The 27,148-nt window shown below is 54.2% G+C and overlaps 1 protein-coding gene across 1 annotated transcript in view; it reads right to left on the bottom strand.

Moving 5' to 3' along the window:
* Positions 1-26,814, bottom strand: part of CASTOR2 (cytosolic arginine sensor for mTORC1 subunit 2) — a 63,839-nt gene extending 37,025 nt beyond the window's left edge. Inside the window, exon 1 of the mRNA XM_004439512.3 lies at positions 26,480-26,814. Within this exon, the coding sequence (XP_004439569.1) occupies positions 26,480-26,592 (113 nt within the window). The 5' untranslated portion in view covers positions 26,593-26,814. The remainder of the gene's footprint in view (positions 1-26,479) is intronic.
* Between the last annotated feature and the right edge of the window lie 334 nt (positions 26,815-27,148).

The following is a 27,148-nucleotide window of genomic DNA, read 5'->3' as shown; positions in this document are numbered from 1 at the left end:
GCCACTGCTGTCCGCATGTATTCCACTTCTGTGACCATTACTCCAAGCCTGGGGCCCTCAGCAACCTGAGTTAGCAAACGGAGGTGACCACCCCGCTGGCTGCAGGAAGGAGGAAGACAACACTGAGAACGCCCGCTAGCCTCTTGGAGCAAGTCGCTTCCTAAGTCCTTCCTAAGGGGACTGTCGGCACCCAGGGTGGCGTGTATCAACTGGGCACAAGCAATGCCCATCCACCACGACAGCGGCAGGGAGAGGACCAGGGAGACCAATCGCCTTGGTTTGCCTAGGACTGTCCCAGTGTGGACACCAAAAGTAGGCAGAATCACATGGAGGGAACAGAAGCCGGGACAGCAGGCAGGAGAGGGGAGTGGTGCCTGGACGAGGGGAGTGGGGAGACTTCTGCAATCCTGGGAAGCTCCTCTTCCGGGGCTTGCTTGCGTGCTGGTCCCAGGTGCGGGCAGCCTGCGGGAATTCACTGAGCTGCACACGTGTGATCCGTGCACACCCCATGCGGCTGCTACTTCACTATCAGAGAAGAAAAGTCCTGGGGGGTGGCGGGGTGGAGGTGAAGGTACAAGTTCTTGCCTGCCTTCCCCCTCCTTGGGTCTTCTCCATGCCTCCATCGAGCAGATATGCTGAGTGGTCTGCCTGGAGGTGGCCATGTGGCTCACACCCCAGGGTGGGCCTCAGGGGTCCCCAAACAAAGGTTTGAGGGGGCAGAGGCGGTGAGGAGGTGATCTGAAGACGGATGAGGAGAAAGGATTCTAAAACATCCCCTGGCGATACCCGCCTCACCAGGCCAGTGCCGAGCAGCCGCCCCAGAATGGCACTCGTCGTTTTAGGAGAGAAATGCTTTTACTGAGGTCAATCTGGGCTTGGATCAGAATTTCTTATAGATAAGATTTACTTTTTTACCCAAAACTTTTTTTTGCTGTGGCATAATTTACTGTAATAAAATGTATATATTTTAGGTGTACAGTTAGACTAATTCTGACAAATTTAACCACCTCCTCATTTAATCACCACCCCAATCGAGATATTGAACATTCCAATCACGGCAGAAAGCCTTCTCTGTCCCTGTCTCATCAGGCCCTCTGACCAACAAGAGCCACTCCTGCCCTGGCTTCTGCCGTCATCCATCCATAGATCCAGTCTGCTTTACGTGCCTCAGAGCCGTGAGATCATACAGCGCGCGCTGTTTTGTGTCTGGTTTCTTTTGTTCAATGTATTGTTTTTGAGATTAATCTGCTTTATTCTATGTAGCTTGTAGTTGTTTTCATTGCTGAATATATATGTGTGTTTCTATACATTGATAATGTATTAGAATATATTTTTATTTATCCTTTGTCTTGTTAACGACATTTCGTTGTTTCCAGTTTTTCGCTATCATGAATAGCCAGTTTGGCTATGAACATCCTTATTAAAAAAAAAAAATCTGGCTGGCTTCCTATGCCCCAAATTCCCGTTAATTCCACCAAAGCAGCTCAAGCTTGCCCCACAGAACTCCTCTGCATACCTCAGCCCACCAAGGCTGCCTGAGCCCTGCCCTCTCTATGGGGTGGGTCCTCTGGCCGGTGTTCAAGCACCCTGTGCAGAGGCTGAGTCCCTGCTGAGACGCTGAGATGGGGAAGGGACCCCAAAGAGAAGCACACAAAGCGTTATCAAAGCTTGACTGCAGTAAGAGCTGAATCAAGGAGGGTTCTGGATAGGGAGCAGCATGGGCCTCCTTTGCATGGGGTGCCCAGGTGGGCTTGGGGAGGGATGCGGGGTGCCCGGGACGGGCTCAGGGAGGGATGTGTAAGCTTGAGGCCTGGAGGAAGACATCCAGGCAGAGGAAAGAGCACACACGAGAGACCCCTGAAGAAGAGACCTCCTAACTCAAGGAAGAGAAATATTCTATGGCGGTGTGGCTGAACCATCTACAGCCACGAAAACGTCAAACATCTTCCACACTTTGTAGTACAACGTTGAGTGGAGGAAAGCCAGTCCCAGAAGATGACACACAGCCACACACCCTTGTTATACATACATGCGGGACAAAACCGTTCATAAAGTCAAGGGAAAGATAAGCGTGGGTGGGTGGCAGTCACCATCAATGTCATGGCCACAGTGGGGGGTACCATTCTTCAAACAATACACAAACGTAAAGTAAAAGCAGGATCAATAAGTATGTCACGAACCAAGGATGATGAGTAATCAAATTCTGTGCACCTGAGGTCCATTAAAAAAAAGGCTTTGAGATGTTTGAGGGTGGGTGATGACAGATCGGGTGTGGTTTAGGCAGCTCACTTTGGCTGCATGGAGAAGAGCCATTCCTGCCTCTCACGGAGGATCCTGCTGTTCCATCTCTGCACACCCCTCTGTGCTCCTGCTTGGGTCCCATCTTCTCTCAGGTGTGGGGAGCAGGGCTCAGGCTCCATCCGCTGTGGCCCACAGAGGGGACCCCAACGGATGTTGGGATACAGGACCCAGAAACTAAAGTCCATGAGTTTGGCCATGTCAGACCAGCACTGAGACAGCCCCCAGCCCCCTTCCCCCCGAGACAGGAGCCTAGAAGGAGGGTCAGCGGAGCCAGGAGGAGGTGTGCCCAGATGCCACTGTCGTTACCAAATCAGCAGCATCTGCCCAAGCCCCCTAAAGACAGGGAGTCGGACACAGACATGCTGGTGTTTCTGCAGGGGTCCCAGGGACAGGAAACACAAGGGAGTGGGAGGGAGGATGGCAGGACCTCAATCAAGGAAGAGCTTGGAAATGTCTAGAACAGGGGTTACAGCTCAAAGGCCTGCAAGGGGCAGGCAGCTAAGAGACTCGGGTGAAGAGAACCAGGAGTAAGACATCTCTTGCACATTAAACACCCAGGAATGTTCTTCACTTGCACCAAAAACATGTGGCTTCTCGGTCTATTTTTCTTCCTTGCACTTTTGGGAAAGAACAGTATTTTTTCTGTACCCAAGAAACAGGCCGGTAACAGCGTGATGACAACGGGCCCAGTCCCTGGTCTCAGTGTGGAGGGACACCAGGGGGTGCAAGGGACTGAGGCTGCCCGGGGGGCTCCCTCTTGGCTGAAAGGGGGGGCCACTCAGCTCTGATAAACTGTTACCATGTGGGCCCTGGGTTGCAAAATCTTTCAATTTTTCATGAAAAGATGGAAACCCAGATTTTTGTGCTCTCTCTCCATGTTTAAACGTTGGTGTAATTTTTAAAAACACACTGGGCAGGCCAAAGAAAACATGTCTGGCCTTCAAGTGCTTCGTTTTCCGTTCCCAGACCCCAGAAGTTCTCAGGTGTCTTGGGTTTTAGGGGCAATTTCCTGGATGGCAAGGGGAGTCAGCGTGTGGGACCACTTGTGGGGTTGGCACCTGGAGCACCGAGGGGGCTGGAGCAGGCCTCCTCTGAGCTCCTGGGCTGCCTGAGGTGGGGTCAGGCAAAACGTAAAACAGAGGGGCCTGTGACATCTGCCAGCCCTGGACACCAACCTGGGAGTCCCAGCAGCTTGCTGCTCCAACTGGGCTGCGGCCTGACTCCTTCTGGAATTCCCTGGTGCCCACGCCTGGGCAGCAGCACGTCAGGCCTGGCCTGTTCAGCCCTGCCCAGAACATCGGGCCGCCCGTCACCCTCCTGGAAGAGCCTTCAGCTGGGAGTCAGGAAGGAGCATGAGCCTTGACTCTCGGCCCCACTCCCAGCAAGCTGGGTGATCCTGGGCAGGTCCTGTACCTCCCTGTGCTTTGGCCTGGCACCTTGTTAGTCTCCAAGTCAGAACACACGGTCTGCTGTGGTAGAATTGTGGCTCCAGCTCTGTGAAGCCACTGTCCTGTCTACCACGGTTCCACGGGCCTGGGGCTGTGCTTCCCGGGGGTGCAGATGGGATGATGTGTTTACACAACAGGGGTGACGCAGGAATAAGCCGAGAAGGGTACCTGGGGAGTGTTGGGGGGTCAGCGGCTCAGGGACGGAATCCTGGAGGGGGTGGAGCCTGAGCTGAAAGCTGAAGAAGAGCTAAGTCTGTGAGGGGCTGGGACATCAGGATGGAGCCCTGAAATTCCAGAATGGAGCCAATTCCTGCAGCCCAGCCAGCGCAGGCCAAACCACACCACAGCACACCACCCCTGACTGCTTCGTCTAGAGGCCCACCGGGTACACCCCCAGCATTGCCTCCTGGGACGGCAAACACGGCCAGATGTGACCCCACTCCACCCGACCCTGAGTCAGGACGGCCACTGCCAAAATGAACCTGGCATTCTCCCTTTCGGAGCCCAAACCAACCTTCCAGAACAGTGCTGTCTAGGAGAGCTTCCTGGAATGATGGAAATGGTCTACACCACCGTGTCCAGTTGGGTAGCCACTAGTCACACGTGGCTATTAAGCCCTTTGAAATGTGGCTAATGTGGCTAAAATATTGAATTTTTTATTTGATTTGATCTTAATTAATTTACGTTTAAATAGCCACATGTGGCTCAAGGCTACCGACTTGGACAAGACAGTTCTAGAACTTGTCGATCCATCGCTCGCTCAAATGTAAGCAGCGTCTGCCTGAAACAAAGCCCATGGACCCTCCCTGGCCTGAGCTCCAGGTCCCGCCCCCGCCGTGGTTAACCCCCAAGCCACGGTGGGCACTGGGGCCACTCTAGGCTCAGATTCCATGTCGAGCTCCACGACGTCGGGAACCTCACTGAGGTCCTCAAGAGTGAAGGACTAGCCGCTGGCAGGAGGTGGGGTCAGAGTGTGATGCCCACATCACCACTACTTTCCCCCAGGAGACGTCCCCATGTCCTTTGCTTAGCTCGAGGGAGGAACTGTTTAGCACTGACAGTGAGCATTTTCAATGAGCTTGACCCTGAGCCAGGAAGAAGGGGCAAGAACACAGCTATTGTGCCTCCGAGAACCTGACCTGGCCTCTCCTCACCCTCCCATTAGCAAGATGGGCACACTGAGGCTCGGGACACAGTCTCATCAGCAGGAGGAACAGGCTGAACAAGCCCAGAGTCTGGGCTCCCTCCCCTGGTCCTCACTCTCCAGGCCCAGGAGGGCTGGGGTGGCGTGGGGGACACGGAAGACAAGGCAGCTCCTTACCTTCTCTTAGTCAGCCAGGCCTACCAGAACAAAGTACCAGACACTGGGGCACTTAAACAACAGAAATTTATCTTCTCGTAGTTCTGGAGGCTGGAAGTAGATCAGAGTGCTGGCAGGGTTTCTGGAGAGGGCTCTCTTCCGGGCTTGCAGACAGCTGCCTTCTTGGCACGTCCTCATACAGCCTTCCTTCTGTGCCCACACGGAGAGACAGTGAGCGAGCTCTCGGGTATCTCTTCTCAGAAGGACACTAATCTTATTGGAGCAGGGCCCCACCCTTGATTTCATTTAACCTTAATTATCTCCTAAATGCCCGATCTCCAAATACAGTCCCACAGGGGTTGGGGCTGCAGCATATGAGTTTAGGAGGACACAACCATTCAGTCCACAGCATCCTTAAACATGTCATAGGCTACTGAGAAGAGACACTCAAGCAACTGGATGAAAGACCAGCGATGACGGAAGAGGGCTGAAATAAATATAAGCCCGTGAAAAACTGTATAGAACGTTCCCAAGCTGAAGGAAAGGAGAGGGGTATCAATAGCCACGTCCAAGGCTAACAGAGGTGGGAGGCGGAGGGCTCGGAAGGTTCCCAGAAGGGGACCCTTTTATGGGGCCTCTATGCTAGGCCCCAAGAACAGCAAGGACTGAGAGAGAAGGCAGCACCTCCCAGAGAAGGGCCCCACACAGACAGCATGCAGGCGAGGGGTAACACAGCAGGGTCCATGCCCCCCCATGCCCCTCTGCCTCTCAGGTACCACAGGTCTATGTCCACAGGCATCCTGACTCACCTGTTAGTGAACACCACCCGCAGGGCCTTGGTGCTGGGCCTCGGAACAGCCTGAGCAGACCAGCAGCCTGGCTCCCCGGGCCTGTCTGCACCCCGGGGGATCAGTGCGACTGCCGTGTACCCCGGCAAGCCCTTTCCTTTGGGGACTCAGGTCCAAATCCATGAAATAAAAGAGCTGAACTAAGATGTCAGGCTCCATCCAGCCCAGAGCGGCTGAGAACTGGGTATTCATGCACTGTCCTTCTCCACCAGGAAGGGCAGGGGAGACCCAAGCGGTGCTGTCCCAGACCTCAGGGCTGGGGCAGGAAAGGCAGCAACAGACCACACTGCCCCCAGCCTCCAGCCCTGCCCCTCCCTGTCTGGCTGCAGAGAAGCCATCAGTCTGCTGTCCTCAATGTGCCCAGGCTCCCCCAGGCCAGGGTGAGCTTGGTCAGCAGCAGCAGGACTTTGCTTATTAACCGGACTGGGGTCACCAGCACCTGCTCCTCCCAAAGTATTCAGACACCTGGCGTGGGGGTCAAGCCATGGCCGAAACACGGTGCAAACCCCCCACCAGAGCTGCTGCATTGCCCTGTGCTCCCGGCTGGTGGCAACATGCATTGCCCAGACTGGGGCATCAAATCTACACAAACCCTCAGGGGCCGGTTCAGCCCCTCACAACCCACCTTCCACCAACAGCTCCTGGAGGGCCGGGCGTTTTGTTTACATCTGTCATCACCTCTCCAAGCTGCCCGGAGCAGCCTGGTGACAGTCCAGGGCTGACCGGCCCTGCCCTCTGTGAGGAGGTCCAGACCCCAAGGGCCTTCCACGGGCTTTGGGCCAAATATTGCACTTTTATTAGAATTCTCCCTTGGCTGCTGCCAACATCCCCAAGGCCATGTCCGATGTTGCCCAAGGCATCGAGACAGAGAAAGGAAGGGAGAAAAAAGAAAAAGAGAGAGAAAGTCATCAGAACATAACAATGCAAAAATGCAATTCTGATGAGCTGCCCAAGTCAGTGTCATCACCCCATTTGGCAGATGAAGAAACTGAGGCTCTGAGAGGTCGATACCCTGCCAAAGGCCGGGAGCTGGTAAGTGGATAGAATGTGCCGCACATGAGTGGTAAGGGGAGAGGGGTCAGCAGGGCCTCTGTGGTGCCAACGTCCTCTGCCCACACAGGAGGTGGGTGACGTCCAGGGTGATCCTCTTTGGCAGCAGGGAGAAGCCTCTTTCAGAGCCCTCAGAGGGTCTCATGGGCCAGAGGGTGTATTTATGGGGTCTGGCACACTTTATCTCTGGGACAGCTGTGAACTCCATGCTCCGGCTGGCCTGCAGGCCCTGGGGAAGATGCTGCTCAGGCCCAGCTGGCCCCCAAGGCTGGACCCTCCCAATCAGCCATGCTCAGCAGGAGGGTGGGAAGGTGGGGTGCTCAGACCTCGGACAGTGTCCAACATTCATGGAGGAGAGAGAGCTCTGGACCTGGGAGGGGGCAGCCCCTGGGGCAGGGGCCCAGCTTTGAGGGCTGGGCACACCGGGGACGGGTGAGGGTGGGTCTGGCTACCTAGGCCCCAGGGCCTGGCAGACAGCTGCCTTCACCTGCACGTGGGGGGACGGAGGGGCAGCTGGCCATACAGATGAGCAAATACCAGATACGAGAGCAAATAAATTCAGGGCCTTAGCCATGGTGGGCCGACCACAGGCTGGGTGCTCTGGAGGTGGATGACCCCTAAGACCCGTGCAGACCACAGGGGACCTGCCAGCTGGCTGGAGAGGTAAGATGAACGGTGACAAAGAGCCTCAAACAAGAAGACAGCCAAATGCCTCAGGGCCTGCACACGTGTGCACCAACACACATGCACCCCCAGAATGGAAGGGGGCATAAAGGTGTCCTTTCACCCATCAGGCTGTCTGATGACACGCTGGGGGGTGGGGCTGTGGGAAGCAGGCCCCAACACCCCGATGGGAGTGGAAACCGGAACCCCCCTCTGGAGGCCCCGTGGGAGGACTCTCCAGACACACATACACTCTGACCTGGGGTTCTGCTCCTAGGCATTCCCCCCCAGCATATCCCCACGTGTGCAAAATGACATCTGTGCGCCAAGTTGTATGTTACAGCATTAACTGTAAATCAAAACAACAAAGCTTGGGAACAAATGTCCATCATTGGGAGACAGGTAGGAGATATGACAGTCACCTGTTCCCTGGAAAACTGTGCAGCCATTAAAATGAAGGACACGAACTACTGCTAGGATGAATGTCAGCTGAAAAGGCCACAGTGCGGAACAGGAACAGTGAGCACGGCTTAATACCAATTTAAGTATTAAAAAAAAAAAAAAAAAAAAGCAAATTGGCATAAGTTTCCCCGGCTACCCGAAAGTAGGGCGACCCTATGAAACTTCTTGTAAGCCAAAATGGTGTAGCTCGAAGAAGCAATTACCATTAATTTCTGTGGGAAATTTTTTAAGTGTTCCCAGACCCAAAAAATAACCACCCAAAATAAACTGAGACAAAGCACAGACGCTCACAGACCCAGTTCAAAGCCACGGCGGCCTGACGCCCAGATGCTGAGGGCAGTTCCCGGGGAAGGAGCTTGGTGGCGGCCCTCTTGCTGCTCGGGATGCATGCTGCCCCTACAGCAGTTCGCTGCAAAAGCAATGCTGAACGCTCTTTTCGCTTTTTCTCGGAAAAGTGAAAATCCTCTTCGGATTTCTTTCAGTTAGCAACAAGAGGTACTAATGTAGGTCTTTCCTAAAAGTGAAGTGGTGTAAAGCAAACTTTCAGATAGCGAGGGAAATGTCACCAAGAATCCCCCCGAATTTCATTGGCTGTGGGGGTGGGGACTGGGTGGCTGAGGAACAGGGGTGGGATACCTTTGTGTATCTTTGGAATTCTAATAAATTGTGAATTTATTACCTATCCAAAAATTAAAAATGAGAAAAACGAAACAGAGAGGCAAGGAGGCCTTCCTGCAGGAGGCAGCAGGACTGAGTGGAGCGGGGTGTGCTGAGAAGGTGAAGGAAGGAGGGGTGGCAGGGGCATGGTGTCGGGAGCCAGACAGTCCTGGGGTCAAACGCCAGCCCTGCTGTTTACCAGCACCGTGACCCTGGCAGTCACCAATCCTCTCCTCCTTCCTGCCCAGGGCTGGGGGACATCCCAGCCAGAGCCTGATGCCAGGAGAACGGAGGAGAACCAGAGGATGACGGGGCTCTCCCAGGCCCGGGTGCAGCCTCTCTTACCTATCTGTAACCCTCTATGTGGGGGGACATGGGCTCTGACCCTGGTGATCTGTCATCCTAAAGCTGACTCTGGCACTCTGCATTTTCTCCATGCAGGGCTCCCAGTAGAAGCTGCTGGAAGCTGCTGGGTCACCCCACTAGTAAGCCTGGGCCCTGCAGGGGTGGGTAAGTGATGATGGGGGAGGTTTCCCAAGATCTCCAGATGCAATGTGAAGACAAACAGCCCACAGAAGCCTTGCTGAGACCTGGCCTGCACTCAGGCCCCCGGCTTCAAGACCAGAGCGTAAGGCCCAGTCGGAGAGGCCCCAAACCACAGCCTGTGCATCTCCCAGAGCCCCACACCACCCGGTGGCACCTGAGGGTTATGGAGTCTGGCAGATGCTTAGGGAAGCCTCTCTGGTGATGGCCGACGCCTGCTGAGCATCTCCTAGATGCCGGGCACTGGACACACGTGAGCAAAGGAGATTCCCACAATACCATGGGGTCAGCAGCACCACCCCCATTTTCCAGATAAGAAAATTAAGACTTACTGAAGTGAAACAGCCCTCCAAAGGTGGTGTTATCGACTGTCTGTGTACCCCCCAAATTCACATGCTGAGGCCCTAATGCCCAATGTGATGGTATCTGGAGGTGGGGCCTTTGGGAGGTGATTAGGTTTAGATGAGGTCATGAGGATGGGGCCCCCATGATGGGATTAGTGCCCTTATAAGAGGAACAGAGAGAGATCTCATTTGCTTTCTCGCTCCGTGCGCATCCACCGAGGAAAGATGAAGTGAGAACCAGGGAGAAGGCAGCCGTCTGCAAGCCAGGAAGAGAGCCCTCACCAGGACGTGAACCAGTTGGCACCACGATCTTGGACTTGCCAGCCTCCAGAACTGTGAGAAAAAAACTCTTGTTGTTTAAGCTGCCCAATCTGTAGTATTTGTTATTGCAGCCCAAGCAGACTAAGACAGGTGGCACAGCGAGGATTCAAACTCCGATCTGTCAAGACTCCAGGACATACGCTGTTTCTCACTGACGATCCTCTCCCCACAGCAACCCCACCCCTTGCCTTTCTTCTCATCCTTGCTAGCCTGGATTTGTTGTCATTGCTCAGTGTGTATTTTATTGGATTGAAATACACACAATATAAAATTCACCATCTTAACCATTTTTAAGTGTACAGTTCAGTGACATTAAATACATTCACATCATTGTGCAGCCATCACCACCATCCATCCCCATAACTCTTTTCATCTCGTAAAACTGAAACTCTACACCTATGGAACAGTAACTCCCCATTCTCCCCTCCCCCAGCCCCTGACACCCACCATGCTACTTTCTGTCTCTGTGAATCGCATTACTCTAAGTACTTCATATACGTGGAATCATTCAACATTTGTTTATTTGTGACTGCCTTATTTCATTTAGCATAATGCCCTCAAGGTTCATCCACGTTGTAGCACATGTCAGAATCTCCTTCTTTTTTAAGGCTGAATAATATTTCATTTTAAGTATATACCACATTTTGCTTATCCATTCATCCGTCGATGGACACTTGGGCTGCTTACATGTTTTAGCTATTGTGAATAGTGCTGCTATGAACACGGGTGTGCGAATACCTGTTTGAGACCCTGCTTTCAATTCCTTGGGACATACACCCAGAAGTGGAACTTTGCTAGTCTCGGGTTTCCACACCCCATTCTCTCGCAGTCCTTTTTCCACTGGGCTACTTCTCCGGGCCCTTCCCCCAGCTGTCCTCTTCCTTGCCTGCCCTCCCCTCCCCTTTGACCCTTCTCTGGCCCTGGGATTAGGTCGGCACCCAGATCCCGTCCGAGCAGCCTGGACAGAGCCCTTGGGCTCTCCCTCATCACAGAGCCACTCTCCCAGCCCCCACGCTGCTCCACCACACCCTGAGCCACACGGGCCAGGCCTCTGTGCTTCTGCACATGCTGTTCTTCCTTCTGGGAAGTCCCTTCTCTACCTTAATGCTGCAAGCCTGGCTCAATGCCACCTCTCCTGGAAGCCCTCCCTAACCCGCCCAGACTCAACGGTACCTCCTCCTCTGTACCTCAAGCTCCCCTGTGCCTTGAGGGCTTTCTTTTCACCAGACGACAGCATGATCAAGAGCTTCAGAGCTGTCTCCCCCACCATGCTGTCTACCAGTGCAGGGTCGGGGTCCGAGTCCTCACGGAACCAGCACTCAGCATGGAGTAGGCGTCAAAACACACTTGTGAACTGGTGGGGAAGAAGGAAGCCTCGAGGGGCAAGGGCCCACACTAGGTGTAAGGAAACCACAGACAGAAAGAAAGAACCTTCTCCACCGTGCAGCCTCTGTCTCCTCCAGCCCCCGTCCAATGTGCCTGATTCCCCCCTGGCGTGACGGACAAGCCCTTGGGAGGCTAGGGGCACAGGCTTCCCGGCCTAGACGCTCACCTGAACTGCTCCCTTGGGCCCCTCCTTGACCTGCCCCTGACCTTGGTCAGAGAGGGGACGAGGCTGGGAACCTGCCCTCATGAGACAGACACGTGTGTGGGGAGTTGGGTGGTGCTAGAACCTTTATTCTACAGGAAGAATCAGGGGTCCTGGGCTTTGAGAACAGCGCTTCTTGGGGCATTAAGACGGGGCAATTTTCTAGTGGTTGGATTTTTCACAGGACATTTTAGCAGCACAACTGTATACCAAGTGCAGCCCGCGGTACAGGTGGATACCGCGGAATCTCAGCATCTCCATCGTCTCCCAGCCCCGCAGCCCTCACTGCGCTGGGACCCGGGACCAGGCAAGGACTCTGCCCTTTATCTGTCTGACCTCACCACCCCCTCGGCTCAGCCCTGGGACATGGGTGCCATTGCCTTCTCCGTTTTCCAGCAGAAACTGACAACTCCGGGCAGCTGAACTGGGCTAATGTGGACCTCAGAGCTGGGGGAGGGGGTGGGCCAACGGAAGCTGGGGGGGGATCTGAATAGAATTCCTCTGAACTCTGAAGAGTACTGAGAAAAGAGCAGATGAAAAAAAGAAATGCGGTTTCACTGCCTTCAAGCGCAGGTTCTCCTTATCTGGGCTGCCCACTGGGGCCCCTCGGAGGCCAGGCTCGAGGGGCCGATATGGTGCCTTATCATTTACAGGTGACCCTTGGAACACCTCCAGTCTCCCTACTCCCAACGTGATACTCTGCATGGATGACCCATCGCAAAAGGACTGCTCAGCTTGGGGGTCCAGCCTGGGTGGGTGCAAATGAGTTCTCCCCGGCAGTTCCCCATGGGGTCCCCCCCCACCCACCAGAGCTGCACCTGCCCGGGGCCACACCGTGGGATGGGGAGAAATGAATCAGAGCTCAGAAATGAATCCCAGCTCCTGGCTGGGAGGGCTGGGGGGCAACTCTTGCCCCTGCGAGCCCTGCCCCCATGTCCCCAAGGCAGTTAAGGGGGGGAGAGTCAAGGACCCCCAGAACTCCACCACCCGGCCCCATGTCAATGTTCCAGATGCGACTCCAGGCTCCAAATCCTAACCCCTGAGAAGAATGGGTCTGGGATGGGGTTTCTCCCTACTTCTGGGGCTCACCCTGCATCGCTTCACAAAGCTGGGGTGACAACTCTGTACCCATCCTGAGGCCTTTGATGCCACATTTAAACTCTCCCTCAGAAAGCACAGTATGGACATCCTCTCTGTGCCCTGAAGACCACAGAGAAGGGCCAGGCCCCGCGGGGACTCCTGGGAATGAGGAGCATGTAAGAGCCCTGTTGCTCAAGCCCACCTGAGACTGCAAACACGGCCCCCCACTCTTGTCAGGCTTGGCTTTTGGCGACACCTGTTCTCACTGAGGCCAAACATTCCAGGCTGCATGAAACGTGGCGGCCTGGCACTATCGCTGACCCGTCTTATAGACGAGGACCGCAGGGCTCAGAGACAGGAAGGGACCAGCCGAGGCTACACAGCTCGCACATGGCAGCCCAGGACACCGAACTCAGATGGCAGGGACATCTGGAGGCTGTCCTGGTCAGAAAAGAGGGTCACGGGCACTGCAGGGGGATGGGTAGCAAGAATGAACCAGGAAAGAAGAGAAGAAGGCAGGGGCTTAGGGAGGCGGGGGGCCTGAGTCCAGAGGGCAGGGCCTCGGGGGCTACGCTCGGGGCCTGGACCCCATCTCAGAACAGTTCAGACGTGTGCAAGAAGGGAGTAGATTTCTGTGCAAACCAAAGCTGCCCCTCTGCTGAGCAAGAGGCCTAGAGGGGACAAGACCCTCCTCCTGAGGGCCAGGGTCAGGTGAGGGGGCTTGAGTGGAGGGGGATGGAGGAAGCAGTCAGCGGGCAGAGGAGGGGGGATTAGAGAAAGGGCCAGAAGACGGGCTGGATGTGGGGGAGACGGATGGATGTGGGGACACAGAGGAGGGTGGAGCAGGTCTGGACGGGAGATGATGAGTACCATTTGGGACATGCCAAGGCTGGGGTGTTCGAGCGTCAGCCAGGCACAGTGGCCCAGTGCGTGGGGCAGAGAACGGTTCCCAAGACCTTGCTGGGAGCAGAAGCTCACGCCTTTAAAAGGCCGACTGGAAGACACCAGAGCTCTTGGCTCTGACAAGCTGCTTTTATGGTGGGCCACTTGCCTGGCCCCCAAGCTTCTGGGGCCTGTGTCCCTATAGCTGCCTCCTCCCCTGCTGGCCTCCTCTCCCCGGGCCCTCGGGCCAGTGGGCCAGTCCATGTCAGTCCCCACTGCTCGGCCAATCTGAAAACACTCCCCTTGTCAAACAAAACCCAGAATAAGTCAATCCATCTTGCAACTGTCAGATCGGCCCTTCCAATAATTCCGAAGAACAGACTGTCATCGTTGTGGGGGCAGAGGCCACCACTGCCCCTCACTGACACTTGCAGTCCAGCCCAGTGCACTTCGGTAAATAACGTCAACTTCAATAAATATCCGTCGAATTCATACAAATAACCAGCTCACTGTGTGTCAGACAGACACCCAAGACCTCGACGTGAAATTTCCCATTGAGTCCTCAACACAACCCAAACAGGTCGATATTACAACGCCCATTTTTTATTTTATTTTATTGAGGTCACATCGGTTTATTAAAGACGAAGAAACTGAGCACCCTTTGAGGCTCCTAACAAGGTCACAGAACTGGTAAGTGGTGGACTTTGGATTAAAAACACATTTTCTTGGGCCGGCCCCGTGGCTTAGCGGTTAAGTGCGGCCGCTCCGCTGCTGGCGGCCCGGGTTCAGATCCCGGGCGCGCACCGACGCACCGCTTCTCCGGCCATGCTGAGGCCGCGTCCCACATACAGCAACTAGAAGGATGTGCAGCTATGACATACAACTATCTACTGGGGCTTTGGGGGGAAAAATAAATAAATAAAATTATAAAATAAATAAATAAAAACACATTTTCTTTTTTTTTTTTTTTGAGGAAGATCGGCCCTGAGCTAACATCTGCCAATCCTCCTCTTTTTGCTGAGGAAGACTGGCCCTGGGCTAACATCCGTGCCCATCTTCCTCCACTTTACATGGGACGCCGCCACAGCATTGTTTGCCAAGCGGTGCGTTGGTGCACGTCCGGGATCCGAACCGGCGAACCCCGGGCCACCACAGCAGAGCGCGCGCACTTAACCGCTTGCGCCACCAGGCCGGCCCCAAAAACACATTTTCTTGACAATTATGCGCACATCCCCTGAGCAACGGCCCTCAGCACAAGACCAGAGTTAGCAGCAGGAATGAGCAGAGGTGGGCACAGGTGGAGAAGGGCTGGGAGTGGGGAGCCGCCCTGAACCCCAATCTGCTACACATCCACGGCTTACATAGCAGCTGCCTCCTGCCGGCTGGGGGTCAACCCCTCCTTCCCACAGAGCCATGGTGAGTGTAAATGATGGAAAGCCCCACTGTGGCCTGGCGCCTAGTAGGCTCTCAGAAAAGATCTCCAAGGTTAAGCCGTGTTTGTTCTAAATCTGTCATAACATAGGTCACTGCATTGGTGACTTTTGAGATCTAAAGGAAAAAGATTGAACTTCGAGAACAAATTTCCACCCACTGCCTTTCCTGCTCAAGAAATGGAGTAAATCGTGGGGTGGGAGGGTCAAAAGGAAGACAGGCCTGGGGTAGAGGCCCTGAGGGTGGGGAGGAAAGTCCAGGTGGTGTCCAGGAGGGGCAGCCTGGTTTCAGCGGAGGGAAGTTAACCCTACCTTGAAACCAAGCACCTAGCTCGTGCCCAGGGTGCGGGCTGTACAGGAGGAGAGGGGGCCTGGCCTGACCCTCCCTCCTGCCCTCTTCACCTCCGGCAGCCTCAGCTCAGGTCACGTGGCCACAGCCCAGTCTGGGTCAGCGACGGAGCCCGCCCTCCACTGCTGACACCCCACCAGGGCTTCCAGGTGTGGCCACCCCAACGCCGACTTAACACTCCCGGAGCCCACCACTGCAGCGACCACCCATTCAAGATGAGGAGAAACATGAGGTCCATGGGCGCTGTCTCCGAGGGCCCCAAGAACCACCAGAGCCCACACGTGACACTTCCTCACCTCCACTCACACAGGTGTGCCTGCTTAGATGACACCAAATTCCCTCAAGCTTGGTACCAGGAGGACGATGAGGCGAAGCTGACACGGGCCGGGGGCTTTATCCAGGCTCTCATTTCCCATAATGCTGTTTGCCCACAAAGAAACCGAGTCTCCAAGAGGTTCAGTAGCCTAGACTGTGGTCACCCAGCTGGGAAGGGCCTCCAGGCTCCTACCACACTAAGCTAGCGTGCTTGTTTAAGAACATGGACTCTGCAGCCAGGGACCCTGGGTTCCAATCCCTGCTCCTCAGGGATGTTCAGTGGTGCAGCCGCTGTAGAAAACAGCCCGGCTCTTCTTCCAAAGGTTAAATACAGAGTTACCCTACGACCTTAGCAATTCCACTCCTAGATATACACCCAAGAGACATGAAAACACACACTCACACAAACACTTGTGCATAGATGCTCACAGCAGTGTTATTCATAATCGCTAAACTGTGGAAACATCCCTTAATGGATAAAGAAACAAAATGTGGTCCATCCATACAACGGAATATTACTCAGTCATAAAAAGGAATGACACACTGACACATGAGGCTCCTAACAACTCATGTTACATATTACAACACGGATGAACCTTGAAAACATCATGCTAAGTGAAAGTAGTCAGTCGCAAAGAACCACATGTTGTCTGACTCCATTTATATGAAATGTCCAGAACAGGCAAATCTACAGAGACAGAAAGTCAGTTAGTGTTGCCAGGGGCTGGGGGTGAGCTGGAGAACAGGCAATGACTGAGTAATGGACATGGTTTCTTTTGGGGTGATGAACATGTTTTGGAATTAGTTGTGATGGTTGCACAACTCTGTGAATATACTAGAAGCTACTAAAGGGTAGTTTAAGAGAATTATATCTCAATAAAGCTGTCATAAAAAAAATCCTACTCAGGGCCAGCCTGGCGGCATAGTGGTTGAGTTCACGCACTCCACTTTGGCAGCCCGGGGTTCGCAGGTTTGGATCCCGGGCGCAGACTGACGTACTGCTTGTCAAGCCATGCTGTGGTGGCGTCTCATATAAAGAAGCGGAAGATGGGCATGGATGTTAGCCCGGGGCCAATCTTCCTCAGCAAAAAAGAGGAGGATTGGCATTGGATGTTAGCTCAGGGCTGATCTTCCTCACAAAAAAACAAACAAACACCCTACTCTTCACTTACTGGTTTCTGTGATCTTGGGCAAGGGAACTGAACCATTTAGTGCCTCAGTTTCCTCATCTGTGAAATGGGACCAGTAACTGTACCAACATGATAAGGCTTGTGTGAGGATTAAATGAGTTAATACAGAACATGCTCAGAGCAGCTGTCTCCCTAGGTGTTGGCTCTTTCCCTCGGCCTAGATCCACCATCCACTGGCCACAATGCCCTTTGCTTCTGCACACTCGCCAGTCTCCTATCTCTCTTTTTTTAATTTTCTTGAAACATACATAATATAAAATTTACCATTTTCACCATTTCTAGGTGTACAGTTCAGTAGTAAGTACCTTCACATTATTGTGCAACCAATATGCAGAACTCTTTTCATCTCGCAAAACTGAAACTCTAGCCCCATGAAACACTAACTCCCCATTCTCCTCCCCCACCCCCTGGCACCCACCATTCGACTTTCTGTCTCCACGAATTTGACTACTCCAGGGACCTCATGTAAGTGGAATCATACAGAACTTGTCCTTTCTATGACTGGCTTATTTCACCTGGCATAACGTCCTCAAGGTTCATCCACGTTGTGGGATGTGTCAGAACTTCGTGCCTTTTTAAGGCTGAATAATATTCCATTGTATGCAGAGATCACATTTTGCTTATCCATTCATCTGCTGAAGGACACCTGGGTTGCTTCCAGCTTTGGGCTATTGTGAATGCTGCTGCTATGAACATGGGTGGACAGATAAGACCCCAAGCTTTTAAGCATAGATCTCAGAGGTCAGAGTATGTCCAACATATTATATTTAAGGCAAGGATGAGTGTAAGGCATCTAGAGGTGAGTTTCCCCTTAGAAGTTTTAATTTAATATACTCACAACAAACCGAGTGGCTAACGGTTTGGGTTTACTGCCAGCTGCTGGAGATCTCAGAGGGCCTGTCTACTTGTGCTCAAGAGCAGCACAGGCACAACCAGAATCCGACTGTTCCAGCACGGGCGGGACTGGGCTGGTTTACTCAGGCTGGTTCCTCATACCAGAGGTCTGTTCTAAGAAAAAAACATGCCAGCCATGTGCAGGCTCAGAAGAGACCAATTCAGTCCTTTACAGGTGCCTCTCTGGACCCCAGGCGATGACTCAGTGCCGTGGAGCACATGTCCTGAGGCCTGGACATGCACCTGGGGTGAGGACAGAGGGAGACCAGCCCTTCCAACCTACACCCTGAGGCACAGGGGATGCCAGGAAGCCACTCGCCCAGCCCAGGGTGGCTTCCTGGAGGAGGTGGTGCTTGAGCCGACTCCAGGAAGAGGCTGTGTTAGGTTTAAGGACTTGTGAGAGCTGTCTGGCTGGACTAAAGCTAGGGCTATCCCACTTTCTGGTCTGCCCTGTTGTTCTGGGTAATTCTTTTTTGTGTTCCCTGTTATTCTCATAAGTGTCCCCATTTGGATGATAAACTACATAGTCACTGTATTAGTTATCTATTGCATAACAAATTGCCTGAAAACTCAGTGGCTTGAAACAACAACACACTTTTCTATCTCTCACAGTTCTATGGGTTAGGAATTTGGCAGGGGCTCAACTGGACCCTTCTGGCTGAGGATCTCTTGTGAGTTCACAGTTAAGGCTGGGGCTGCAGTCACTGAAGGCTTGCCTGGGGCGGGAGGCCGCACTCACAGGCTGGCTGTTGGTGGGAGGCCTCATTTCCTCTCCACTGTGGTGGGCCTTTCCAAAGGCTGCTTGAGTGTCCTCACAACATGGCGGCTGGCCTCGCACAGAGCAAGGGATCCAAGAGAGAAACAGAGCGGAGTGTGCGCCAGGCAGAAGCTACCCTTTTATGCCCTAGCCTCAGAAGCCTTACAGCACCACTTCTGTTACCTTCTACTCATTAGAAGCAAGTCACTAATCCAGACCCCACTTAAAGGTGGGGAGCTCTAGCTTTTGAAGAGAAGAGTGTCAAAGAATTTGGGACATTTAAAAACTACCACAGTTACTCTAAAAATAGGGCATGTGTGGTATAGACAAAGGACAAAGCCAGAGGGGACAGAAGAAGTCAGATCAAGGAGTATTCACAATGCCAGGCAAGGAGAGTGAACCAGGGGCAGGGGGCAGTCTGAGGAGGGTTTTGAGCAAGGCCAAGATGCGGTCAGGGATTCCGAGTGAACCATGACATCCACCCCAGCACCAACCTGTGGTTGGGCCACAGGGCCTCCACTCAGCCCCTGTAGCACCAGCTGTCCCCTCTCCCTGGGCCTCTGGCCTCTCACTCTCTCCCTTTAGTGGAAAGCACATCTTTTCTTCCCACTGGACAGAAAGCAGCCCCTTTTGTGTTTCCCACTGGGCCCTACACGTGGCAGGTGCATGTTGCAGGGTTTCTGCATGAACAAAACCTACCAATTTGCACCAACCCCAAGCTGTGGTCACACCAGCCACAAGTCACAGCCTGCACTCTGCATATACCTTTCTTGTTCCAGCCTCCAGGCCTTTGCTCCTGCCCAGACGGCTCTGGCTGTGCTAACAATTTGCACCGCCCTGGACGCAGACGGAGCGGTGGGGAGGTTGTTTGGATAATTCAGCGGAGAGATGACGAGGACGGGCCACCGCAGATGCAGTGGGCATGGGTGAGGAGGCGTGGACCACGCTGAGCAGCTGGATGTGGGGCAGGCCGAGGACGACCCTGTGCCTTCCATACCCGGTGCCTGGGAGCTGGGGTTGAGCCAGCCTCTTCCTCTGGGGCAGCAGCAGGCCATGACTGTCCCGGGCAGGCGTGGGAAATGGCTCTGGGGCCCATCCTGTGGTCTCTCAACCCGCACCCCTCCCCTGACCCACCTGTGCCCACCCACTCCTGCTCCCTGCCAGCCTGTCTTCCTTCGTCCCCAGCACCTCCACCTCCTGACATCTTCCCATTCTACCCAGCCTCAGCTCAAATGGTGCCGCCTCCTCTAGGAAGCCTTCCTTGCTTGCAGCTCTGGGGTCCTACAGGATTTTGGCTGCCCCTTTCAGAGGCCCTAAATGACTGGTGTCCTTGGCTAGGTTCCTGGAGGACAGTGACAGAATCTCCACTTCCTAGAATCAGAGTGTGATTGTGTGTGCATAGGGAGTCTCCGAACCCTGGACTTTTAAACTCTGCCCCCACAGATTGGCGCTGGACAGCTTAACCAGGGCATTTTCTCTCAGCTAGCGCTTAGCACAGCTTACAGCGGACCAGGCACTATTTGAAGTGCTTGTCATGCTTTGTCTCCTGAAGCCCTCACAACTACCTAGGCAGTAGACAGGATCGTTATCCCTGCTTTAAAGGTAAGAAACTGACAGCACAGAGAGGTCAAGCAACCTGCACAAGGTCACACTGCCAGGATGTAGCAGTGCTAGGATCCCCCCTGAAATGCTGGGTCCCAGGGCTCTGACTCCCCTGCCAGACTGCCTTTCCCTAAACTGCAATCAAACAGTGGCCTGAGCCCAAGGCACTCAGGAAAACAAGGGCTTTGGATGGACTTTTTGCAATTTTGAACTTTTCTCCCATAAATGCCTCTTGCGTCTTTAACGCTCACTGTGGCTTGTTGGCAAGATCGCCCTCAGGCAGCGACACGAATGAACACATGCAGGCCAAAATGTACCCGAGACCTGCGGACAGCGGATCTGGCCCAGGTGGGCAGCATGGGTTTCTGTGGATACGTGCTCACTGCAGACTCTCCTAGGTGATGTATTTGCCAATCAAACGAGATGGACTTTCTAGGATAGAATGCAGATAAGAGCATTTCACGGGCAAAAAGAGCATGCTGCAGCTTCCTGCCACCTGAATGCATTTCAGGATAAGGATTTTGCCCCTGCCCCCCCCTCCTCGCCCTGCTATGGCCTCTCAGTGATACCTCTGCTAAGCGGTTCCTGGGGATGAGGCGTCCAAACCGGTGTGCTTTATGCCTGGCCAAATGGTCATCAGGACAGGTTCCACGGCCAGACTTCTTGGGTTTAAATCCCAGCTGTGTCACATTACAGCCTCGACTTGGAGTTGTCATCACTGTTTTTACTTTATACTTATTAGAGTCATGCATCGCTTAATGACGGGGACACGTTCTGAAAAATGTATTGTTAGATGATTTCGTCGTTGGGCAAACATCACAGAGAGTACTTACACAAACATAGGCGGTACAGCCCACTACACACCTAGACTATGTGGTACTAATCTGATAGGACCACTGTTGTATATGTCGCCCGTCATTATGTGACACATGACTGCAACTGTTCCGTTTTGTGTTATGGGGTCACAGAGAGGAAATCCGAGTCCCAGAAGAGCCACACTAGCCTCCCCCTCCCCGTGGCTACAAGCCCCCAGGTGGCAGGCCCCAGCTGCAGCCGTGAGTCCTGATTGGTCCATGATGGTCTCATTCCCTGTGCCAGTGACTGGTGTAGGCACGCTCATGTGACCCAATCCTGATCAATGTGATGAGGAAGTCTGTCCAGGAGAGGGGTGTGTTCCTGGAAAGGTCTTCTCACAGACACCGGGGAGGCAGCAACCCTTTCTCTCCCCTGGACTTCCTCCCCACTGCCCATAATGCCTGGACCTGCCCCAGCCAGTAGTCAGAGAGCCACAGCATCATGCCACAGACAGCCAAATAAATAGAAAGACAGGAAGACCTCGGTCTTTGATGACATCATCAAGCCTTCAAGTCAACCAACCACAGACTAGCCCGACTCATAACCTCTTATCATGCAAAGTTCAAACTTCTGATTGTTGACACCAACTAAGTCATGGCTTTTTGCTATTTGCAGCCCAAAACATCCTGCTGATAGTCCATGGTTGGTCACATTTCATCTTCTTAAGGACACACTTAATCTTCTTAAGATTAAGCCCATTAGGGCCGGCCCGTGGCTTAGCAGTTAAGTGTGCGCTGCACGCTCCGCTACTGGCGGCCTGGGTTCGGATCCCCGGCGTGCACCGACGCACCGCTTCTCTGGCCATGCTGAGGCCACGTCCCACATACAGCAACTAGAAGGATGTGCAACTATGACATGCAACTATCTACTGGGGCTTTGGGGAAAAAAAAAAGGAGGAGGATTAGCAATAGATGTTAGCTCAGAGCCGGTCTTCCTCAGCAAAAAGAGGAGGATTAGCATGGATGTTAGCTCAGGGCTGATCTTCCTCACAAAAAAAATAAAAAAATAAAAAAAAATAAGATTAAGCCCATCATACCAGAGAAGAGTCTGAGCTCAGCTGTGCACTCACGGAAGACTTCCTGGAGGAGGTGAGGCTTTAATGGAATCTAGAAGAATGAGCATACAAAGGGGGTAGGGCAAGGAGTAACATTCCAGGCAGACAGAACAAAGGCCTGAGGTTGGAGACATCACAGGGTGTGTGTGTGTGTGTGTGCGCGTGTGTGCACACGTGAGAAATAATCTGCGTGGGTGGGAGCCATGAGAGATGAGGCTGGAGAGAGAGGTGGGTGGGCTGCAGCGGGCCCAGAACCTCAGGTTTAGCACAAGGGCGGAGAGGACGCTCACCCAGGGTCTCACCCTCCAGCTTTGTGCCTAGAATAAGTGCACTCAGCTGGCTTGCTGCCCCCTATTCCAGCCACACCCACATGCTGCCCGGAGAGCCGGGGCAGGGTCCCTGGCCAGGCTTCTCCAGGTGTGATTCTGCCTGCCTAGCCTCTTCCAGCCCCCAGGGCACTCGTCAGAGACTCCAGCTGAAATCTGGGTCACTCCCTGCATGAGTCGGACATCCATCAAACAGGCAGTTACTAAGCGCCTACAAAGCAGTGTGCTAAGCACAGCCAAGAAAGGAGCTGGTTCAAATCCCACTTCTGTTTCTTCCCAGCTCTGTGACCTGGAGGAACCCATTTTACTGCTCCAAACCCACTGTCCTCACCTCTCTGTAATAGACGGTGAAACAAAGAGAGCTTTATTATCTAGGGGGATGGGGGGTGTATAAAAAGATACACAAAAGCTTCCTGAGAGTAAGGTTTATAATCCAGGTGGGAGAATGAGACAAGCAAATGATATACTGCTATGGACAAAAGTTGCGAAGTGACAAAAGGTTAAGGTGAGGATGCAGTAAGTCTAGATGGGAGGTGGTGAGGGACAAGCATTGCTGGCAGAGGAAAAGGCCCACAAAGGCAGGCGGAGGACATACAGAAAGCCCACAGGCTCCACTCTGTGCTCCTAAAGCCTTTAGAACAGCACGCAGCCAAGAGAAGGACTGGCCATAACTGGTGAACATGGGCGTCTTCTGCAACCTGTGATAGCAAACCTCTCTGAGTTTAAGCCAGAAAGATGGAGATTCAAATCCCAGCTGTACCACTTACTGCATGACCTTGAGCAAGTCACTTAACATTTGAGCTTTTGATTCCTTCCCTGCAAAGCAGGTGTAAAACCTAATTCCGAATCGTACCATGGTAGACACAGGATCTGGGACCAGGATTCCCTTTCCCACCTAGCTAATTCCTATTTTAAAGCCCTAAGGTCGAATGCCACCTCCTGCAGGAAGCCTCCCAGGCTCCCTCAGGCAGTCCCCCAGACCCCTCAGCTACCCTACTAGACTCCTCTTCCCTGACTCAACCCTGCTGTATTGTGATCGCCTCTTCCTTCTCTCTCACCAGACTCTGGGCTTCAAAGAGAGAGGGGCAGGGTACTTCAACATCTCTTGGACCCAGGGGCACCTGCACACAGAATGGGTATCTATCAATGCCATACCCCTCCCCAAGCACCCACCCAGGTAGACACAAGAGGGAGGAAGTGACTAAGCCTGCTGGCGGTGGAGGGAAGTGGGGTTCAGGGAAGTTCCACTAGATCTGGAGGGTTGAACAGAGATTTCCTGGGGGGGAGGTGGGGTTCCAGGCAGAGATGGGAGACGCACGAGCATTAAAGCATGGAGGTGTGAAGAGAAGGATAAAGTAAACTGTGGGTCACCAGAGTTTTTGCCAGCCAGCCCTGGTGGTCTAGTGGTCAGATTCGGCGCCCTCACCACTGCGACCCGGGTTTTTTTTCCCGGTCAGGGAGCCACACCACTCGTCATGAGTTATCATACTGTGGTGGCTGTGTGTTGCTGTGACACTGAAAGCTATGCCACCGATATTTCAAATACCCACAGGGTACTCCATGGTGGACAGGTTTCAGCAGAGCTTCCAGACTAAGACAGACTAGGAAGAAGGACCTGCGCACCCACTTCCAGAAAAATTGGCCATGAAAACCCAATAACAGCGGAGCATTGTCTGATATAGCGCCGGAAGGTGAGAGCATAGCTCAAAAAGACGGGGCAGCGTTCCGTCTGCTGTACACAGGGTCGCTAGGAGTCAGAATCCACTCGACAGCGCTAACAACAAAGAGTATTTGCCAGGGAGTGACTAAAGATGAGGATTCGGGATCCAGATCCCAAAAGACCTCAAATGCCATGCCAAGGATCCCCCCTGCAGGGAGCGATTGAAAACCTGTAAACAGGCAGCACTGAGATGGCTGGGGTGGGGGATGCTGCACTAGTTTGGGCTAAACTTAGGTTGGGGGTGGGGTGGGCAAAATGACAGGTCTACAGGCCACCACTTGGGGGCAGGTCCTGATGGAAGAATCAAACAGCACCAAAGTTCTACCTGGATGACTGATTATTAAAAATAGCTTAAAGACTATATCCACATCCTACTAGCTCTTTTGCTTGCTAAAAAGCCATTGTCCACAGCCACTCCCTGCTACACACAGCAGCTCTGTGAAAACCAGCGGGCCAAGCGGTGCTGTCTCCATTTTAGAGATGGACAAACTGAGGGCCAGAGGAGGAAAGGGACCTTGCCACGGTCACACAGGCAAGGAGGGGGCTAGCTACAACCTGAAGCCAGTGTCCTGGCCCAGAGTGCGGAGAGGCAGGCCTTCAGCCTTCTGCCAAATGTGCTCAAGCACTTCCTACAGCCAGACCCTGGAGACATGGAGACAACCTTTGACCTCTGAGTCATCTTGAGACTGGACTGGTCACCTGGGCCTCAGACCAGCTGCCTCCTGCACAGAGGGAGTTAAGTTCGACCCACTGAGGGGTAGACTTTTGCTGGTCCGACAGGTCAGCAGGGGCTCACCCCCAAGACATGCCTGTCTATGAGCCCTCCAAACTGGATTCTGGGGTGGGGGCAGGAAGAGGGCCAGTCCCTCCATAAACGGAAAGGGGCAGAGGGAGTCACCCTTTGCTGCCTTTTAAGAAGCCCCCAAATGCCCCCCCATCCCAGCACCCAGGCCCCGCACAGCCGCAGCCTGAGTCATCATCCTGGTTTGAATGGTAGCCGAGAAATCATTCAGGGGGCTGCCTGGGGCTGAGGGCCAAGGGTTGGAAAAACAAGGCCGTTTTCTCTTACCTCCAGCCTTGGAATCTCAAGACAGGCTAGCGGGTGGGGGGCAGAGGGCAGGTAGATGCAGGATGGGCACAGGATGTCAACAGCCAGAGGGGCCTGTGAGGGCGGGGGGGGGTTGAGCATCCGAGCTGTTGGCTTTTGTTTTCAAATGACCTGTTTAATAATTACCTTTTCAATCAAAGGAGCCAAGGCCCAGCAAAGGCAAAGATTTCAATCCTCCATACCCCACCAAGCAGCCAGAGAAGAAAGTAAACAAGATGCCACTGGCAGATCTCGCTAGGTCTCACAAACAATGGTGGGACCGAGCTGCCCGCTCAGACACACACATCAAAGTGAGATTTCCAGGCAAGAACTTTAACAGGCAGATAAGAGCCTCGGATTGAATTATCTCCCTGCATCCCCAGAGCTCAGGGCCCAAGGGGGCAGCCTAAGGGCCCATCATTTTAACGTTAACCTTGACCTGTAATTTATTCATTCATTTTCGGAGGAGGGAAAACCACGGCGGCCCCAGCCCCTGAAAAACCCAACCAGCAACTACTTCATCCCTTCGAACAGTCACAATGGTGGACAAACACGGGATTTAAGTTACAGCACTAGATTGCACTCACACTTCACTGGGCTTGGGCTCCTTAAAAAAACACCCTAATCCAAGCCCTTACCGGGGCTCACAAAGTCAGATCCTTACCTGGAAATGGGAAAATCCAACTTGATTTTTTTTTTTCCAACCTCCCAAGGCCTTCAACTATTTTTCCCCCTGCAGCATCCAAGCCCGGCCTCAAGGCAGAGCCATAAACAGGCCTGCTCCTCCCCCTTCCAGGGTTCAGCAACCCGCCCCCCCCCGCCCCACCTCCCGGACCCGGAGGAGAAAGAACCACCGCGACCCTCACCCCCAGCCCCTCCCCTGCCCGCCCCCAGCCTCCCCCGCCGTCCGCAATCCTCGCAGGCACCTTGAGATAAACACCCACTAATGATTTTATGATTTTCTGCTCTGGGTAGCCGCGCTCAGCAGAACCCCTCCCTCCGCCTTGGCGACGGGGGCCAGCCCAACCGAGGGATTGGGGGATGGTGGGGTGTTAGTTTGTTTTTTCCACGGCCGCGTCCCCACACCTGTTTTTCATTCATTCATTCGTTCGTTCATTCATTCACGGATTCGTCACTGCAGTCTCCCCGGCCCTCCGGATCTCGGGGAGGAGATAGGAGGGAGGGGGCTGAGATAAGGGGAGACAGCGGCGGGGGTGCATCGGAGGGGGGGGTCGGGGCTGAAGGACCCCGTTCGAGGGCACATTGAGTGGCTTTGTCAAAAACAAGGCGAGCGGCGGGGCGGGGGCGCTCCCCGCGGCTCGAAGTTGTTTTCCGAGCGGCGGTGGCGAGGACAGCCGCCCGGGTGCGCCTCTTTGTCTCTCCCCGGCCGGCGCCGCGTCCCCGCGCGCTCACCTGGTCTTGGAGGACAGGAAGGCAAGTTTGATCAGGCCGTAGGTGAAGAGCGGGATACTCTCCTTGGCGACGCTGGCAACTTGCAGCCGGTGCTCCAGGATGTGGAGTTCCATCGTCCGCCCGCGCTCCACGGCGGCTCATCGGCGGGGGGCGAGCCGCGGCCCCCGCCCCCTGCGCGCCCAGCCAGCACCGAGCGCTGCGGGCAGCCGGCCCGGGGACCGGGAGCTCGGCGCCGGGCGGGCCGAGGCGGACAAAGGGGAGCCCGCCAAGCCGCGAGGGGCCGCGGGCGGCGGGCGGGCGGTGGGCGAGGGCGGCAGCGCTGGCGGAGCAGCGGCACACGGCGCCCGGCGCGGAGAGCAGCTGGTGTTCGCTGTAACAAACAACTTGCCACTCAAACGCCGGCCCACTGGGCATGCGCGGCCACGGCGGGGCGTGCCGGGACTTGTAGTCGCGAGCGGCCCGGGCGCCGCCGGCTACTGATGTCAGGGGCTGGGCAGCCGCGCGAGCCCCGTGCACGGGAAATGCACGGGCGCGGGCCCCCGCAGGCCCACGGGGGAGGCGGAGCGCAGAAATGGGGGCCTTTCGAGCCAGCCTGAGCCTCGGTGCAAGCTCTGTCGCTCAGATCTGGGGACTAGGCGCTTTGAGGTGCAAAGCCAGCAGCCAGCACAA

Source organism: Ceratotherium simum, chromosome 26 (genome assembly GCF_057802395.1).
Source record: "Ceratotherium simum simum isolate JZ-2026a chromosome 26, ASM5780239v1, whole genome shotgun sequence".
In the NCBI taxonomy this organism is placed as follows: Eukaryota; Metazoa; Chordata; class Mammalia; order Perissodactyla; family Rhinocerotidae; genus Ceratotherium; species Ceratotherium simum.
The sequence above is the reverse complement of the archived record's forward strand: the minus strand, read 5'-3'. Positions and strand labels throughout refer to the sequence as shown.